Source organism: Piliocolobus tephrosceles, chromosome 14 (genome assembly GCF_002776525.5).
Source record: "Piliocolobus tephrosceles isolate RC106 chromosome 14, ASM277652v3, whole genome shotgun sequence".
Classification (NCBI taxonomy): Eukaryota; Metazoa; Chordata; class Mammalia; order Primates; family Cercopithecidae; genus Piliocolobus; species Piliocolobus tephrosceles.
In genome coordinates, this window is record NC_045447.1 from 58,924,093 (window position 1) to 58,944,119 (window position 20,027).

At 39.1% G+C, this 20,027-nt stretch overlaps 1 protein-coding gene across 5 annotated transcripts in view; it reads left to right on the forward strand.

Annotated features, from left to right (window-relative positions):
* Positions 1–5,632: 5,632 nt before the first annotated feature.
* The window catches only part of HACD4 (3-hydroxyacyl-CoA dehydratase 4), a 29,752-nt gene continuing 15,357 nt past the window's right edge, over positions 5,633–20,027 (forward strand). The window contains exons 1-4 of one of the 5 annotated variants that reach the window (XM_023191715.3): positions 6,890–7,016; positions 7,230–7,388; positions 9,173–9,276; positions 11,859–11,986. In XM_023191715.3, coding sequence (XP_023047483.2) covers positions 7,333–7,388; positions 9,173–9,276; positions 11,859–11,986 — 288 coding nt within the window. In that variant the 5' untranslated portion in view covers positions 6,890–7,016; positions 7,230–7,332. Of the gene's footprint in view, positions 5,817–6,863; positions 7,163–7,229; positions 7,389–8,663; positions 8,751–9,172; positions 9,277–11,858; positions 11,987–20,027 lie in introns of those variants that run through there. The other 4 variants (XM_023191718.3, XM_023191714.3, XM_023191716.2 and 1 more) reach the window with 4 other exon arrangements.

The window sequence follows — 20,027 nt, forward strand, 5'->3', positions numbered from 1 at the left end:
TTGCCTTTACATTTATTATCTCCCAGACATCCAATAAGGGCCCAGGTCTTACACAATATTTTTGATAAACAATTCTGTGGAAAGTATACACAAACAGCAGAGTGAAAATGTAAAACCAAAGCATGAATGAAGAAGTACAAACATTAACAACATTTACAGCTGATGGCTTTTCTAGGAACAGCTTTTCTAGAAAGTATATATTTGAGAAATTGAATGAATCATGGCATTTTAGTGTATTAGAACGAGATCATAAAAATCTTTATGATCTTCTTATCTAATCCCCCTGAATTGAGAGAATAGCCAACATTTAGGAGGCAAAATGGAATTAAAGAGTCTGAGGAGTAAATCTTTTTTCTTGATCTCAGAAACCCATTATTCAAGGAAGAATTTTTTTCTGGTCATATTTTTATTGGGACCAGCATTTCCTAGCATTGTTAAGTTTATATAAGTATATAATATGAGCTATGTTCATCTACTTAAACATCCAGTGAGTCGATAACTTTTTTTTCTTTCTAAAGAGGTTGGTCTTGAACTCCAGGGCCCAAGCAATCCTCCCACCTCAGCCTCCACAGTTGCTGGGATTACAGGCATAAGCAGCAATGCCTGGCTTTCAATAACTTTTAGACAAATTAATTTTAAATGCTTAGATCATGTCTTTTAACGTTACCTCTTTGTTTTTTAACTTTCCTTATTCAAAAATAGATTACAAAAGATGTTGCAGGGACCAGTCATAGTGACTCATGCCTGTAATCCCAGTTACTCAGGAGGCTGAGGTGGGAGGATTGCTTGAGGCCAGGAGTTCAAGACCAGCCTGAGCAACATAGTAAGACTCGGTCTCTACTAGGAAAAAAAAAAAAAAAAGTTGCCATTTTGCTTCTTGACTCTGTGTATATCAAACAATTACAAACTCTTAAATTCTTACAGGCTCATTCATTTCGAAAACCTCTTACCTTAGACTACCAAAAAGCAACACTGCCTTTAATAATGACCACAATATAACACGAATGATTTTATCTGAGATACTATAAAAGTTATCTTCTTTTGAAACTATTTATATCTGCAACCCAAATAATGTTCCCATCACCAAAAAACTAAACTCTAAAGAATTAGCATATCAGTTGGTTTTCTCTGAGTGATTCCTCTAAGCAGTTTTTAAAGTGAGTTAACCTAAGAAAAGTCATTTTCAGTAATCATAGACAATGATGTTGAACAAGAATATATAGAAATGAAAATTGTGAATTTAAATAAAACTTGAACTACATATAACAGGAATAACAGTTTTTAAACATATTATAGTTGGCTCTCCATATCCGGGAGTTCTGTAACTGCAGATGGAAAATACTTGGGAAAAAATACAAATTAAAAAATATATCACAACTATTTATATAACATGTACATGGTATTCAATATTATAAGTAATCTAGATTGAAAGCATATGGCAGAATGTGTGTAGGTTATATGCAATTATGTCATCTTCTATAAGGGACTTGAGAATCCTGGACTGTGGTATCTTGGAGTGGGTCAGGTAGCTTGTCCTGGAACCAATCCCCCATGGATACCAAGGGAGGACCGTAATATGATTATCTTTTTGCATTTCTTTGCATGACCTTCCTAGCCTGCCAGAATCATCCTTTTTGCCTCAGGAAATTTGGCTTGTGGTAGGAAGAATGTAAAGGAATGAAATGGGTTCATGCTGGGTTTTTACCTATCAAAGTGGGCTCTTGCAGTCCCCAGTGAAGCAATGGTTTTGAGTAAGAGGAATTTCTCAGTTCCCCCAAAGGACTTTTCTTAGGATAGCAAAGCTTAGAGAGCTGTGGACTGAGTTTTACAATAAGCCACAGGAAACAAAAACCTAGGATATGAAAATACAGGAAGACACACCTGCCTAGGGAATTAGTAGCAAGGTTTCTAGGATAGGAGGAAAGAGATTCTAAAAAAGGAAGCATGGAAAAATGGAATGTAGAATTTTAAAAAAACACATAGAATGGAAAGATCTACATAGCAAAGCCCCTATTCCTTCTCCCCAGCTCCCGACCCCAGGACTAAACCAAAACCACAAATCAGGGCAGGGACTTAGTGAGAACAGGAGAAGCCTAAGTTGCAAAATTTAAGCAGGCATCCCCTCTCGGTACTGCAAGCCTGAATGGGAGCTCCTCCTCAAAGTCCGTACCCTAGGTGCCTTGCTAGCCTCATCTACCCCAGTCCTGCGACAAAAACAGAGATGTGGTAATAGAAATATCCTAAGTCAAGAGGAAGAATCACACGCCATAGGTTTAGTGTCCTTTCTCACGCAGATGCAGGGAAACCTGTGAGCTCTTAGGGCAGCACCAAATTCAGGGCACAATGTGGGAGAGAGAAGGCAGTGCCTGCACAGAAGTTTCCGAATGAACTGCCAGGGGGATGAGGAGATGCAGAGAGAATGAAGAACGAACAGAGGCCTGGGGATGGAAAAGAAGACTGTCAAGGGAAAGAGAGAAGACAGGAAGTGATGGGGGGTCTTTAATCGGTAGTAAGTGGGCCTAGGTTACTATTAACATATTGAGTGAGGATACATCTAGTGTACAGATACCAGTGCAAGCAAGCCCCTCAAGAAGCTATCATGAACTAAAAGACAACCCAGGGGCCTATGTGTACAGGTCCGAGACCCAGTCTTCACCAACTACAGGTTGTATAAATGCCATACGCTAAGGTGCCTCGGGGAGAAGGGCAATAAATCAGAGTCTGCCCTGGAGGATATTGCGTTTCTTTTTATTGACAAATTTTGTTTTGTATTGTTTACTTTTCCCTTGAAAAGTACAGGATGCTATATCATAAGCAATAATAAAAGTTATTCTAAACAAAAAAACCCTACGTTTCTCTTTATAATATACTTCGCCTATTTTTGGGGGGTTTATTGTCTTCCAATTATTGAGTTTTGAGAGTTCTGTATATATTTGCACACCTGTTCTTTATTAGTTATGTGATTTTTAAATATTTTCTTCTGCTATATAGCTTCTCTTCACTCACTTGAAAGTGTCTTTTGAAGGCCAGAAGTAACTAAGAAATGCTTGCTTAGCTATCTAAGAAAGCTTCTAAGAAGTATCTATGAAATACCTAAGAAATCTCTGCCTAAGCCAAGGTCACAAAGAGTTTTATCCTGTGTTTTCTGTGAGAATTAATTTTTATAGCAGGGAGAGGAGTGACCTCTGAAAACTCAAGGTGCTGAAAATTTTTAAAAGAATTTCTTTTGTAGCCAGTCTGTTACTGCCATGAAATATATTTCAAGGTTTTAGCCTCCTAGTTGGTGCTCTTTGGAATGAAAACAAATTGAAACATTTGCCCAAGGAAAACAAAATTGACATGTTCAAATAATTTTAAAATTTCTTCTAAAGATTAGAATATATCAATTCAGTTATTATCTTGGACTCTGACTTCAGTACCAATGGATAACTGGAAGTTGAATATACATAGTTCAGTAATGGAACTATCACTGACTGTTTTGTTTTGGTTAAAATTATGGAAAACTCCAGAAAACTCATACTGGATTTAATTCATTCATCCAACGTGTTTATGGATACCTACTATGCCAAGCACTGTACTAGGGGCTTTTATCCATTTTCATCTATATATTTTCTTATTTGATCTTGCTAATAACTATGTGCTTTGGGCAAAATAAACTTCATTTTTAAAGGTTAAAAGTTGTCAAATTCTCACTGTTAGTGAGACAGAAGCTTCTGAGAATCTATAATCTAGTTTAATAGTCAAGTACCTTGACAACAACAATACCCTAAGATAAATGTCATGATAGACATACGTTAGCCTCTGTGGCTCCCAGAGGGAACCTCTGGGAAGGCTTTTAAAGAATAGAATTTTGACAGGTGAATACTGGGCTTTGATAAGGGGAGGAGGTAGAATAGAAAAGTTAGAGGGGAAATTTTTCACAGAGGCACATTGGCCTGAGAATGACTGGTGTGGTCATGGAACAGCAAGTTGCTGTGATTTTTGGTAAGGGGATAGGATGGTAGGAGATGTCAGCATGTGACAGGTTTGGGGGCAAGAAGAGATATACTGTAGCAGGCAACAGGGAGTCAGCAAAGGATTTAGACCAGGAGAATGGCTACATCAGAACTGTGTTTCAAGAAATATTTTTGCCATCCTTAACTAATCGATGGCAGTCTGTGTAGGAGGAAAGAGACAGGAGGCAGGGAGGCTGGGGGAGGCCATCTTGGTAATGCTGGCAGGATGTGGGAAGGACTGGGAACTGACCAGGGGAAAGGGAGAATTTCACTTTTTATCCAAATGTTCTCTCCTAACCTCTTTTTGTACTCTTTCCTTGGGAAATAACGTAGAATCAGCTAACAGCTTGATTTGGAAGGATTTTTTTTTTATTTTTTGATTGATTGGCTTGTTCTTTATTTGACAACTAAAAAGGGCCTCTTTTTGTGCAGCAGAAAGACATAATCCAAGATGCTCCAGGAAAGTCAACTGAGTTATGATGTAAAGAAAGGATGTGAGGGATGAGGGAGGCCAATTACTCCTCACCCAGGTACTGGAAAATAAAGAATGGACACAGAACACTACTGATCAGTAGGAGATCTGGAAAGGATGGGATGAATTGAATTTGATTGGATGGGGGTGCTTAATGATGACTCCCCAGTTGTAAAATCAAGTGGCTAGAAAAATGGTGGTCTTTCTGTGGGAAATAACACAATGATTTAGGAAGAGAGACAGTGTGCTTATTTTAAATAGGTTGAATTGGAAGACGTTCCTATTCAAGATAGTCCAAATGATAGGACTTTCATGAGGAAATATCCAAAAGCTATTCATAGGCCAGAGATAGTGTTCATAAAAGAAGAAAGGGCTGAAAATAATAGTCAAAAGTTGTCCACATGGAGATAAAGCCATGTGTGGTTGTCTGTGCTGAGGGACAACATGGTGACAAATAGATGGTGACTAAGGGCAGACTTTTGAGGAAATTCAGCAGGAGAAGACCCATCCAGAGAGACAGAAAGGACATAAGGCAAGAGACGCAGAATATGTAGAACTTCAGGGGTAAATGGAAGACAGGCAGAATTGGTAAAATGCAGCAGACCTGTCAGTGAGCATGTGGATGCAGGGGCTGTGTTTGGTGATAAAGGATCAATTCTTCTGGGCAGGCTTTCCACCTTCTCCCTCCTGCCCCACTCCAGGCCATCTGGGTCTTTACTTTCTTTCTTGTTGCCTAACCTGAGCAGAGACAACATTGATAATGGGTTAGCCACCAGTTTACCCTTTGGATCAAATGTTCTCTAAAAGCAAGGACTGTGGGGCCTCATCCCGCAAGGTGATACAGGATGGGAATTTGGGGAAAAATAAACATAATCCCTGATGGAGCAGTGTCAGAAGAGTCAAACTGTAAGGTATTATGGAACAGGAAGATGGGAGGAAATGAAAGAAGCACCTGATTATAGAAGGCAGGCAGGGAATTATGAGAAGATTCCATTGAGAGAGAAACAGAAAGAATAAAATGTTTAACTATATGGTAAGAGAGAGTTGTCTATGTCCCTAAACTGCAGTGAAAGCCAATGGAAAGGAGGGGATGACGATGCAGGAAGAGGCAATGGCTAACTACTGATGGAGTGATTCTGAGAAGGGACTGGTAAACACAAGGGTGGGGTTAACCTCTGACTGACGGCAGGGTATGAGAGAAGGTGCAGAGAAATGTAGAGGTGAAAGGTAGGCATACTGAATGGAATGGACTATGAAAAAAGGAAGCCACGGCCTAATGGGAAACAAACAAGAAATCCCCCCAACCTTGAAGTTCTGATACTGCCACTTTATCAGTTGTGTAACCTGTGGTAAGTGACTTAACATTTTTTAAATGCCTCAACTTCCCTTTTGGTAAAAATGGAAGCACTAACTTCCAACTCCAAAACCAGGCGCCATTGTCCCACTTACTTGTAAGTGCCCTCTTAGATGTTTCTCTGTTTTTGTTTTAACGTTTCCTTTTTTGGGTAGAGGAGCTGGAAGATGGGCTGGATCTTATTAGCAAAGCAGGAGGTTGGGTCATCTGAGTACGGAGACAGTGATGCCATAAGCCTGAGAGATCACCAAGAGGTTTTAGTAGTGCTGGGCATAGGTTAGAGAAATTAACACAACGTGAATAAAGATTTGCAGGCACCAGTGAGGACCCAAGGGAGATTAGAAGGCAGGGAGGCCTGATAGAAGAGGAATCAGGCCCCTAGCTGAAGAAGTTTTGGGGAGGTGTGCTACAAACTTCGTTTTATTTTTATTTATTTTTGAGACAGGGTCTCGCTCTGTCACCCAGGCTGGAGTGTAGTCGCCCGATCTTGGCTCATGGCAGCCTCTACCTCCCAGGCTCAAGCGATCCTCCCACCTCAGCCTCCGGAGTAGCTGGGACCACAGGCCCGCGTCACCATGCCCGAATAATTTTTATATATTTAGCAGAGACGCGTTTTCGCTATGTTGCCCAGGCTGGTCTCGAACTCCTGGGCTCAAGCGATCTTCCCGCCTCGGCCTCCCAAAGTGCTGGGATTACAGGCATTAGCCACCGCGCCCGGAACAAGCTTCGCGTCTGAACCTGGCTCACAGGTGGGCGTTGAGCGGAGCCCACCCTGGAATCCACACATCTGGGGAGACTTGGGGATGGGCTTCAGCGAGTTCGGAGGCCCCGGAAATCGCCCAGATGCATTAATTTCCACAAGGCTTGCAACGGGTTCTCCACACAACGATTAGGAACCTGTAATTAGAGCTTGGTAAGCCCTCCGGGAACGCGAGCCGCCTCCCAGCCTTTCGCCCTGACGCGCTCTAGCAGTGCTGCAGAAACTTCAGGAACTTCGTTTTCATCTCTTCCCCGACGCACGACCTCGGGCTTTTTCTTTTTGTAAACTGCTGAGTGGGGAGAGGCCCCGCCCTTCCGCGCCCAGCCGCAGAGCCGCCCCTGCCTCCTCCCCGGTGCTCCTTCCCGGACGGCGCTGGAAGCCCTGGCGGCGGCTGCCCATGGGGCCCTTGGCGCTGCCCGCCTGGCTGCAGCCCAGGTAGGGCGCTCGGCCGAATCCCGAGGGGAGGAGGCCCGGGTGGAAGGCCTGGGGGCGGGAGCTCCCCTCTGCGGCGGGCGGGCGGGCGGCACCGACCAGGAAGGCATAGCGCTACCGTGCCCAGGCACCCCTTGGAGCTCGTGCAGGTATTTGCTTACTTACCCCTCTTGACCACCCTAGGAAGCAGGCTCTGTTATTTTCTCCATTTTACAGATGAAGAAATGGGAAGGACAGGCTGCGTGGCTACCCCTGCCCCTGTGAGCCCTCTGCCAGTACTTCCCTCCCCCACCAGGGGCGCTTCTCTTGACTTTCTCAGATGCAGAGTTGCGGGGTGATTTTTAGATCTAACAGCGGTGGAAACACCTATCACAAGTATGGATTTCAGGGCCCTGTTGCCGGGGGGAACAGATTCAGTCATATAGCGGTAGGGCTTGGGGGCTGTATATGTTTAACCCACAGACCAGGTGATCCTGATACAAGCTGAAGGAGGATTTCCTCTTCCCAAACTCTTTAGCAGTTCCTGCCTTATGGGGGATGTCCCCAGATAAAATCATTCTGTCTCCCAGCTTATTTTCCTTGTTTCTCGGAGATTTTACATCTCCAAGGAGGAGTAAATCTTGACCACACTGGCAGGGCCACTCCCGTCACTCTTCTGAACACCCAGGGAACATTTCAAACAGTGCTTTTTCCTAACTCCCTCAAACCATGTATCTGTCAATCTTCTCTTAGTCATCTCCCCAGCAACTCACAACACATTGTTAAACCCAACTTGACTTCCCTTTTCTGGTATGAGCAACAAAATTGCTTTCTATGTGTATCTGATGAAGGACACTATCTACCCTTGCAAAATATTAATAGGCAGTGGCAAGATGTGAATACTAACCCCAATCACATAATGTGTTCAAAAGTCAGGTGTGTCCAGTTACCGAATTATCCAACATTTGGATTGCTCCCATCCCTACCCCCTTTCAGAACTAAAACACTTGTGTCTCAAGTTTCGCACTTAGCAAGCTGAGCTACTGGAACACATAGTGACACGTCAACCCCTCTGCACACATGGATTTTTTGTTGTTGTTTAATTTTTTATTTATTTTTGAGACAGAGTCTTGATCTGTCGCCCAGGCTGGAGTGCAGTGGCACTATCTCGGCTCACTACAGCCTCTGCCTCCCGGGTTCAAGTGATTGTCTTGCCTCAGCCTCCTGAGTAGCTAGGTAGCTGGGATTACAGGCATATGCCACCACATCCTGCTTTTTTTTTTTTTTTTTTTTTTTTTTTTGTAGATATGAGCTTTTGTCACGTTGGCCAGGCTGGTCTTGAACTTCTGGCCTCAAGTGATCCAACCCGCCTTGGCCTGCCAAAGTGTTGGGATTACATGCGTGAGCCACTGCACCCAGCCGGTTTTTTTTTTTTTAAAGAATATTCAAAGCCACCTTCGCAGTGGTTTCTTTTATTCCTTGGTGAGCAGCAAGGTTAGAACTTTATCAAAGATGAAAGCAGATTTTGAAAAAGCACTATATTTGGTTTTAAGCAAACTCACTCTACAGATGGTCCATGACTGACATTTTTTTAAACTTTGTGATGGTGTGAAAATGATATGTATTCATTAGAAACCATACTTCAAATTTTGATTTTTAATCTTTCCCCAGGCTAGCAATGTGAGGGTATGATACTCTTTCATGATGCTGGGCCGCAGCATGGGGCCACAGCTCCTGGTTGGCCGCATGATCAAGAAGGTAAACAAGCAGTACTCCACAGTGCACTGTGTTGCCAGATGATTCCGCCCAATTGTAAGCTAATGTAGGTGTTCTGAGCAAGTTTAAGGTAGACCAGGCTGAGCTGTGATGTTCTGTAGGTCAGCTGTATTACATGCATTTTCAACTTATGATATTTTCAGTTTACGATATTTTCAGCTGATGGGGTGTATCAGGACGTAACTTCATCGTAAGTGAAGAAGCATCTGTACTTACTTTAGCAGGTAGTGTAGGCTATGGCTCCCTTCAAAATCTGATATGTACTTGGGGGTAACCCGATAAAAGACTGATATGGAACAGTTTTCTTTTGCTTTCTCAGGTTGGCCAGTACATTAAAGGATGTGTACAGTGATGAAAGGATGATTATAAAAGAAGTGTTTAATGGTATTTTCCTGTATTTCTAGGTATAGGAAGAATGCCTATCTTTTCATCTATTACTTAATCCAGTTCTGTGGCCACTCTTGGATATTTACAAATATGACAGTCAGATTCTTTTCATTTGGAAAAGGTAAAACTCCAAAACAGTTTTTTTATTTTTAACTTTTAATCCTTGTTTTCGCCTCATCCTGCTTAAATTTCTATACATCTCAACCTAATACCCTTCTCTAAAATTTTTATTTTTCAGCAACCATGTTTATTGCAAAACCTTCTTGGAGAAGGGGGAAGGTGGGATATGTAAGGGAAAGGGATTTGGCTTCCCTCTGAGTAGGCAGTTTGCCTGAAAACAGAGATGGATGGCACTGGGGTGGCATCATTTCATTGTTCCTTTTCCATTCTGCACCAAACCTTAGCAGATTTCTTGTGTTTTGAGGAAATCTCAGCATAACATTTTATGCAGAGAAATCAGGAATGAATCAAATTCTTCCAGTGTTTGTATTATTCCCCAGGTTTGAGGTAACTGGAGACTACTAGTAAGTGAAATACAAATTTTATATTCCCCAGGCCTCTATTTGGTCCCTTGAAGAAGTAATATGTAAATGACACACTCTGTAGATGGCTAACCACTTATATAGTAGTCAGCATTAATGGTTCAAGTCATAAACTTCCTCTAGTTTCCTGAAAAGTAAAGTCACTGTTGGGTGACTAAGTGACTATCAAAATAACATTCTCTTCATGTTCCATCCGCACATGGGTAAGTGTCATCACAGTTTACAACTGTTGAGTGACTTGACAATCTAAGCAACTGCTGGCTTCAGCTAAAAACAAATGTTTAGAATGTAGCTGGGAAAAGTCATGCTGTGCTCATCATTTCAGACGTGTGTATCATAGGAAGTTATTCTACTTGCAAGGTCCCATAGCTATTTTATGTTACTTTTTCTTACTGAAAATCTACAGATATATTCTCACCTTTGTTAAGGCCCTCCAAAATATAACCTAAAGCTTGAGTTTCAACTACAAATGTTGAGAGTTTTCAAGCAGAGGAAAACACAGGTGATGGGAAAACTTCTTTTATATTTTTATTAAAAAGCCATCACTTCTGGCCCTTTGAGGTTTGCTGAGGCAGTGTAGACATATTACATGTCATTTGCAACACAAGCCATGGAACACAAGCCATGCAACACAAGCCATGCAACACAAGCCATGCAACACAAGCCATTTGCAACACAAGCTGCCTCGCCTTTCTAGCGAGAAAAGTTGCCTTAGCGAGTATTTCTTTTTCTTTTCTTTCTTTTTTTTTTTTTTTTTGAGATGGAGTTTCCCTCTTGTCGTCCAGCCTGGAGTGCAATGGTATGATGTCACCTTACTACAACCTCTGTTTCCCAGGTTCAAGTAATTCTCCTGCTTCAGCTTCCTGAGTAGCTGGGATTACAGCTGCCCGCCACCATGCCCGGCTAATTTTTGTATTTTCAGTAGACACGGGGTTTCACCACGTTAGCCAGGCTGAACTCCTGACCTCAGGTGATCCGCCCACCTCGGCCTCCCAGAGTGCTGGGATTATGGGCGTGAGTCACTGTGCCTGGCTCGGCGCATTTCTTTCTATTACCCTGCCATTATAATTGTAGAAGCTACTTATTATTAAAGAAACACAACTGATTCATTCAGGAGACAGACTGAAAACAACCAAGTGTGGATTCAGTACAATTTTTGAATCAATGTATAAATTACGTAAGTAGCTCAACAGAAACCTGAAACCCTGAACGTGTTATACCTGCTACCTTCTTCCTTCACAGAGCTGTGTAATTCATCATGCTCTGGTACAGCAGATGCAGGGCAGTGGATACGAGCATGGACTGTGTGCTTCAGGAACAATCTCTGAAATGGGGATGATGATAATAATGTCCATTTCATGGGGCTGCTGAGAAGAGAAATCCTTAGTGCTCAATACATTATCATTGTGTGAATTACCACTGGGCAGTAAAGAGAGCAGAATCTTCCCTACGAGTTTCTAAACGTGGCAGGATTTCATTTTAAAACTTAAAGCAACACATTGATCCTATGTAGAGGAACATTTGTTTCCCTTCCATTTCAGCTCCCTCTAAGTGCACAGCATTTCATTTGAACCCTCTGCAATGCAAACCCCGAAAGTCCTGATCGGAGGCCCAAGTTCCAGTATTTAACAAAATCCAGAAAAGCACTAACCAAATATGTATAGAAACAAAATCCTAGATGCATATGTTATTTGATATCATGGCATTATTAGTGTCATTTCCATAAAGTTTCTCTGAAATCATATTTTTTCTCATTTTTGTCATTTCCTTGTCAGTGGAGGAGCTGTGAGCATAATGTCTTTAACAAGTTTGCTTCTATCTACACTTGAGGTGGTCTAGATTCTAGGAGGTTACTCTTATGTGGGAATTGCTTTATAATCTTAGAAGTGGGGAATAAATGCTACATGTACGTTTGCCCATGAAATCCTTCTCAAGTTTCTACTTCTTTTGTAACAGAAGCAATTAAAATACACTACAGTATGGGGTGCTTTTTTGGTTTGCATTGTATTCTTAATAGTTTAGTAGCTACTTAAGGAATTTTTCACATATACAATGAAAAAGGAAGTGAATACTCTCCATTGGATTTCAAAGTGCTGCATAAATTTGGGTTATAATCTAGTTTTTACTTACTATATCTGCATTTTTAACCCATGGGACACAGATTCAATGGTTGACACTTTTTATGCTATTGGACTTGTGATGCGACTTTGCCAGTCCGTTTCTCTCCTGGAATTGCTGCACATATATGTTGGCATTGAGTCAAACCATCTTCTCCCAAGGTTTTTGCAGGTAGGTTTGAATCACATTATTATTATAGAATCTGTTTCATATTTACATTTTTTCTATGTATAGCTTCTCCTGACTTTTTGGCAGTTAGAAAGCCAACCCTTGTCTTAGGTCACTGATAAGGAGAATTAATTTCATGGAAGGACAACCTTATTCTAAAACTGCACAATTAGAACAACCAGTTGGAAACATTCAGGGCAGTGATGCTTGCTGATCTTGCAGCACTGCATTGGTCCTATCCTGGAAGGAGATTTCATAGCCACTTGCTACTCTCACTATATCACTGCCTGGGGTAGTAGAAGACAATGATAAGGCATAGGATTGGAGACTTGGGTTTGAGGCCTGGCTTTTCTGCTTACCACTATGGGATCATACCACCCACAACTATTGGGCTGTTGAGGGAAAGGACACCACAAATAATACCTGGCAAAGAGTAGATGATTAAAAAACAAAAAGCTTCCTTCATCTACATCTAGAGAATAGAGTACTCCTAGGCCATTCTTGTTCATTCCCTCTTTTTTACTAAACATCAATGGAAAGGGGAGATCATTTGTGTTTATCTAATACAGCGTCTAAGCATAGACTTGGGGAACACACAGACCTGGATTCAAATCCCAGTTCTACTTTGCACTAGTTGTATACCTTTAAACAAGTCATATAATCATTCTGAACTTCATTTTCTCATGTGATATGAAAATAACATGTATCTTATGAAGTAACTGAGAAAATGGATAAGTTCCTGGCCCTTAGTTAAGAATACAATACTTGGTAGCTATTACTACTATTTTCTTAACTATTCTTTGTTCCCTCTTCCATGCCTCTAGCCCTAGATTACCATGTTCTTTGTAAAGACAGGTTGAAGGAAGGTGGGAAATTTACTAGTAGTGACTCCATGTAGAAAATCATTGCTGGATAAAAGCAAAAAAAATAAAAATAAAGATTTTCTATAGATTTTATATAGTTAATACAGTTGTCCCTTTCTTATGGGATGGTAAAGGTTAGGCAACTATAAGAACATGAGTTTAAAGTCTACAGAAATAGGTATCTACATGAGTATAATTTTAGGTATCCTCAAAAAAAATTTGAAAAATTGATAATTTTGACAATTTCACATTGTAAAACTAATTAAAATATGTCAGAATTCTATTGTGTTGCCAGCACCTAGCAAAGTGCTTAGAATGTAAATGTATACTTTAAATTTTTGTTAAATGAAAGAGTGGCATAGATCCTTTTATTAAAATTTGTCTAAAATATCATGAAAGTTTAAAAGATATAAATAGTATAATCCTAAGGAGCCTTTTAACAACTGAGCATTACAAGTTTATGGAATATTTTAAATTTTACTTATTAAATAAGAGTAGGGAAATAGTATCCATTAGGATAAAGACATTTAAAATGTTGAAATATCAAATGTAAAATGAAAATTAGGGTAATGGTGTATAAACTAATAACATAGTAGTCAGTTAACCAGCTAAGACCTAGATGGAATTCCCTTTAACATAGTTCCTTACAAAATCAACGGGGATACAGATCTGTCCCAACAGCAACATAGTATCTGGGAGCATGATTTATTGGTGTTTATTACTTATTTACAATGTGGTGTACTTCAAAACAACCAAAATACATATAGTACCAGCATCCCATAATGCTAATCTTGGAAAATAAAATTAACAACTAACATTAAATAAAAGTTGTATTCTATCATCTGGAATGTTTTTGCTTGGAGTATGACTAAATTCATCTAAAATCTCAGTTATGTTTTCTATTGGTATTTTTTTAAAGGACTTTTTACCTTTTTAGGCTAAGTGGCTACTACTAGTTTCATGGTAAACATTTGCAAAATTAATAGTAGTGTTAATAGTTATTGCCAGTGTAGAGAATGCACCTAGAGGGAATAGATAATTTTGTAAGGAAGAAAACTCACTGAGCAGCTTGAATGTGCCTAGAAAATGTGCACATATGTACTTTACAATATTAGGCTTGTTTAGTAATAGAAATTATTATATAACTTAGAAATCTGATTTCTTGGAGTTCCAGGAATTCCAGAATATACACCTGATTTTAATCACTGCTAATTAAAACTTTAAGGGCTTATAGAAATATAACTGTAACCAAAGAACCAAATTTTGGTTTGGCAATTTAAACATAGTGGCAAATATACATTGACACCTTTTATTCAAAGGCGAGTTTGCAAAGTCTGATGTTAGCGGACTGCAAATGATTTTTAAGACTTCAGTTACTGGAAGAGATAAGTCAGAGATCACTGTGTTAGGGAAGAAAATTATTCTCATCCTGAGTATTATCAATTTTTGTTGTGGTTGTTTGGCTTCCTCTTTTTATGTCTTTTAAGATTTTATTTGGCCCCTATTTCTTTTATTAATTTATCATCCTTTTTGTGGTTCCCACAATGGAAATGGTATTGGATAAAGGTTCAGAAACATGCCATTGTGCCCAAAGTTTCATTTTCTACCTCCTTCTTATATTAGAGTTATGCAGACAATTAGAATTCCCTCATTATGGGATGGCACTGAGGCCCCTGCTTTAAAATAATGAAACAAAACTCTCAGATTGTGTAATCATTCTTGGTTTTCCTGTTTCCCCATTTTTAAATGAAGAAACTGTAGTTAAGAGAGTGGCTGCTTTTAAGTAAGCTGAAAAACCATGTCTGTACAGTTGTCATGTGATTTTGATATTACCATCAAGAGATTGTTAAGTGGGCCAGGTGTAGTGGCTCAAGCCTGTAATCCCAGCACTTTGGGAGGCCGAGGCAGTCGGATCATGAGGTCAAGAGATTGAGATCATCCTGGCCGACATGGTGAAACCCCATCTCCACTAAAAATACAAAAAATATTAGCTGGACATGGTGGTGCGTGCCTGTAATCCCAGCTACTGGGGAGGCTGAGGCAGGAGAATGGCTTGAACCCTGGAGGCGGAAGTTGCAGTGAGCCGAGATCGTGCCACTGCACTCCAGCCTGGGCAACAGGGCAAGACTCCGTCTCAAAAAAAAGGAGATTGTTAAGTGACAACTGAATTCTTCTTGGGGGGAACTAGTCCTCCAAAATATCTAGAGAAATAATTCCAAACAACAGTAGGAACTGATTACCTAGTTGAGCAATTACCATTACAGGTATCAAGTAGTGGTGGTGTGTCCACAGGGGATAGGTTTGTTTTTATACTGTGTTTCTGTTTCTTGTGCTTTTGTTTCCTGTGCATTTTTTAAAATTTTTAAATTTTTTTTATTATGCCTTAAGTTCTAGGGTACATGTGCACAATGTGCAGTTTTGTTACATATGTATACATGTGCCATGTTGGTGTGCTGCATCCATTAACTCATCATTTACATTAGGTATATCTCCTAATGCTATTCCTCTCCCCTCCCCCCACTCCACGACAGGCCCCAGTGTGTGATGTTCCCCATCCTGTGTTCAAGTGATCTCATTGTTCAATTCCCACCTGTGAGTGAGAACATGTGGTATTCAGTTTTCTATCCTTGCAATAGTTTGCTTAGAATGAGGGTTTACAGCTTCATCCATGTCCCTACAAAGGACATGAACTCATCCTTTTTTATGGCTGTATAGTATTCCATGGGGTATATGTGCCACATTTTCTTAATCCAGTCTGTCATTGATGGGCATTTGGGTTGGTTCCAAGTCTTTGCTATTGTGAATAGTGCCTCAACAAACATATGTGTGCATGTGTCTTTATAGCAGCATGATTTATAATCCTTTGGGTATATACCCAGTAATGGGATTGCTGGGTCAAGTGGTAGTTCTAGTTCTAGATCCTTGAGGAATCACCACACTGTCTTCCACAATGGTTGAACTAGTTTACAGTCCCACCAGCAGTGTAAAAGTGTTCCTATTTCTCCACATCCTCTCCAGCACCTGTTGTTTCCTGACTTTAATGATCACCATTCTAACTGGTGTGAGATGGTATCTCATTGTGGTTTTGATTTGCATTTTTCTGATGGCCAGTGATGATGAGCATTTTTTCATATGTCTTTTGGCTGCATAAATGTGTTCTTTTGAGAAGTGTCCATTCATATCCTTCGCCCACTTTTCGATGGGGTTGTTTGATTTTTTCTTGTAAATTTGTTCTTTGTAGATTCTAGATATTAACCCTTTGTCAGATGCATAGATTGTAAAAATTTTCTCCCATTCTGTAGGTTGCCTGTTCACGCTGATAGAAGTTTCTTTTGCTGTAGAGAAGCTCTTTAGTTTAATTAGATCGCATTTGTCAATTTTGGCTTTTGTTGTCATTGCTTTTGGTGTTTTAGTCATGAAGTCCTTGCCCACGGCTAAGTGGTATTGCCTAGGTGTTCTTCTAGGGTTTTTTATGGTTTTACGTGTAACATTTAAGTCTTTAATCCATCTTGAATTAATTTTTGTTTAAAGTGTAAGGAAGGGATCCAGTTTCAGCTTTCTACATATGGCTAGCCAGTTTACCCAGCACCATTTATTAAATAGGGAATCCTTTCCCAATTTCTTGTTTTTGTCAGGCTTATCAAAGATCAGATGGTTGTAGATGTGTGATATTATTTCTGAGGGCTCTGTTCTGTTCCATTGGTCTATATCTCTGTTTTGGTACCAACCATGCTGTTTTGGTTACTGTAGCCTTGTAGTATAGTTTGAAGTCAGGTAGCATGATGCCTCCAGCTTTGTTCTTTTGGCTTAGGATTGTCTTGATAATGCGGGCTCTTTTTTTGGTTCCATGCGAACTTTAAAGTAGTTTTTTCCAATTCTGTGAAGAAAGTCATTGGTAGCTTGATGGTGATGGCATTGAATCTATAAATTACCTTGGGCAGTATGGCCCGTTTCACGATATTGATTCTTCCTATCCATGAGCATGGAATGTTCTTCCATTTGTTTGTGTCCTCTTTGATTTCACTGAGCAGTGGTTTGTAGTTCTCCTTGAAGAGGTCCTTTACATCCCTTGTAAGTTGGATTCCTAGGTATTTTTTCTCTTTGAAGCAATTGTGAATGGGATTTCACTCATGATTTGGCTCTGTTTGTCTGTTATTGGTGTATAGGAATGCTTGTGATTTTTGCACATTGATTTTGTATCCTGAGACTTTGCTGAAGTTGCTTATTAGCTTAAGGAGATTTTGGGCTGAGACAATGGGGTTTTCTAAATATACAATCATGTCATCTGCAAACAGGGACAATTTGACTTCCTCTTTTCCTAATTGAATACCCTTTATTTCTTTCTCCTGCCTGATTGCCCTGGCCAGAACTTCCAACACTATGTTGAATAGGAGTGGTGAGAGAGGGCATCCCTGTCTTGTGCCAGTTTTCACAGGGAATGCTTCCAGTTTTTGCCCATTCAGTATGATATTGGCTGCGGGTCTGTCATAAATAGCTCTTATTATTTTGAGATACGTTCCATCAATACCGAATTTATTGAGCGTTTTTAGCATGAAGGGCTGTTGAATTTTGTCAATGGCCTTTCTGCATCTATTGAGATAATCATGTGGTTTTTGTCTTTGGTTCTGTTTATATGATGGATTACATTTATTGATTTGTGTATGTTGAACCAGCCTTACATCCCAGGGATGAAGCCCACTTGAGCATGGTGGATAAGCTTTTTGATATGCTGCTGGATTCGGTTTGCCCTGTGCATTTTAAAATGTTTTACATCTACATCTTTATTTGGACACCTAGCGAAAAACCGTTACGAATTTCTAAAATTACATACGAAAGGAAAGGAAAAAAACGATTGACCAAAAGACAATAATCATTTAACTGACATATATTTTATTTTTTTATACACTTAGGGAAAAAGGGCAAAACCATAGCGTAGCTATTTATAGACTTCCAATTTTTGAAATAATTACACAACAATAAAAATCATAAAATATAGTAAACTTTGATACTTTTACTTTTAAAATGGAAATATTAAAATGGTCCAAAAGAAGCATAAAGGAAATGATAATATAAATGAAAACTAGGTATCTCCCTTCTCCAATCCCCTCCTCCCAAATGAGCTTGCATACTTTATTAGCTTAGTAAAAAATATTGAATTGGAAAAGTAGTTGATTTCAGTAAATTTAATCAAAACAACTTGACTTATAGTACAGAATCACTATCAACCCTGAAATGTTGATTTTTAGGGCTTTGTTCAGTTTGCTTGTACAGAAGCCTGAGAAGGAGATTTTTATTTATACTGCTTTAGGATGTTTCAACTCAAGAAGAGGGGAAAATAGCCAACACTAACCTTTGTGTCGTAACATTAGACTGATATCCCCTATAGGAAACCCTTAATAGATTACTCCATCACTTTTTGAGAAATGCTTTAAATGCAAATATTTCATTTATAATTGAATTAAAATGATTCAATACACATCCTTCCCTCTGTGTCATAATAAACACTCCTGCAGTATTAATTTTACATATTTTTACTCAATTTTTAAAATTTCTTAACCAAAACAGTAGAAACGAATACTCCTAAATTATTGTGCTTACAGAGATTCCATTTATGAGCCCAAATCACATACACTGTTTCTGTATTTGCCGGTAACACTTCTATTCCTGATCAGGGCAAGCAGGGATCTGTTTGTCAAAAATCCCTCTAAAGATTTCACAGTCACATACTCTTAAGGGAACAAATATGAAGGAATTCCCAAAGGGAAGGAAGTATCTTAAACCCTTTTAGGCAAAAAGCCAGGTTTTACCCTAATTTCTTTTCAGCTGTGAAGCAGGTGCTTATTTGTGTTGCTAGACTAAATAATCTGACTTTCCTTTAAAATCACATAGATTTTTCTCACCAGTTTTGAGCTTGGAATAGGCTTATATTGTTAGAGAAGAAACTACCAAAGATAGTGTTGAGTTGTAACATTCTCCAAATTTGGAAGCCTCCTGAGAGTGAATTACATGTCCCATTCACTCTGTAGGTAAGATTTTAGATTTTTCCTCTGTTTTTCACATTTGATCCATGTAGTTCTTCAGTGTGATAAGTACAAAGCTATATTCCTAGCATAATTTTACAGATGCTGAGATTGAATTTTTAAAATTCACAGTCATTATCTACACAGAAAAATGTTTTCCTCTAAATACACTGTAAATCACTACATTAAAGTATATTTAAATATTCATTTTCCTAATCATAGCTTACATTTATTTGGGCTTTTATGTGTGTCAAACACTCTTCTTAGTTCTTTACATGTATGAACTTATTTAATCTTTACAACAACCTTTTCCTGTATATAATAATTACTATGTAACAATAGATGGTAATTATTATCTCTACTATAATTACTTAACACAGAAGTAAATTATGCAAGGTCACATAGGTTTTGAATATTATAGCAGACATTTAAGCTATTTGGCTCTTGAGCTCTCAACTATTATGCCACATTTGTTTAGTGTTTCACCAAGTATAATATAAATACTATGAAGGCAGGGGCTTGGTCTTGTTCACAGCTGTATCCCCTTGGACCCAGAACAGTGCACTCAATAATTATCTATTGAATGATGAATACATAAAGAAACAAATACAATGATTTAAATGCATTTGTCTTACAGAAGAATGTAATTGGTAGTTTTTGAATATATAAAGATAGATTTCTGAAGTTCTCAGAAAAGTTCAGAGGATTGAGAGTTTAGATTTTCATTTTACTAAAATAGTCTTTGAGACTAAAACTAATTTTAAGATTCTCGAAATTTTCCCTGTAGTTGAAGTATCATTTTACCCTCCCATAGCTTATAAATCAAGTACTACCTGCCATTTGTAAAGTAACAACTTAGTTTCAATTATTGCTCAACCTGGAGTTTAGGATTCCCAAATAGAACTTCAAAACGCCCAGCATTTTTATTATATAGTTATCACACTTTTGAGTAGATGACATTATCACCATGTTTAATTTAACCCAAGTTGTAGGATATTTACTATACGTTTTACTCTACCTATTTGAGTTGTACTAAACGAGACCATTCTCTAGTAATTAGTCATATTTTCATAGGATTTGTTAAAAATTACAAAGGGCTAAATTCTTCCAAGTGTCAAGCTCTAAATAACTGGCCAAATGGTCATATTAAAGAAGACTGAT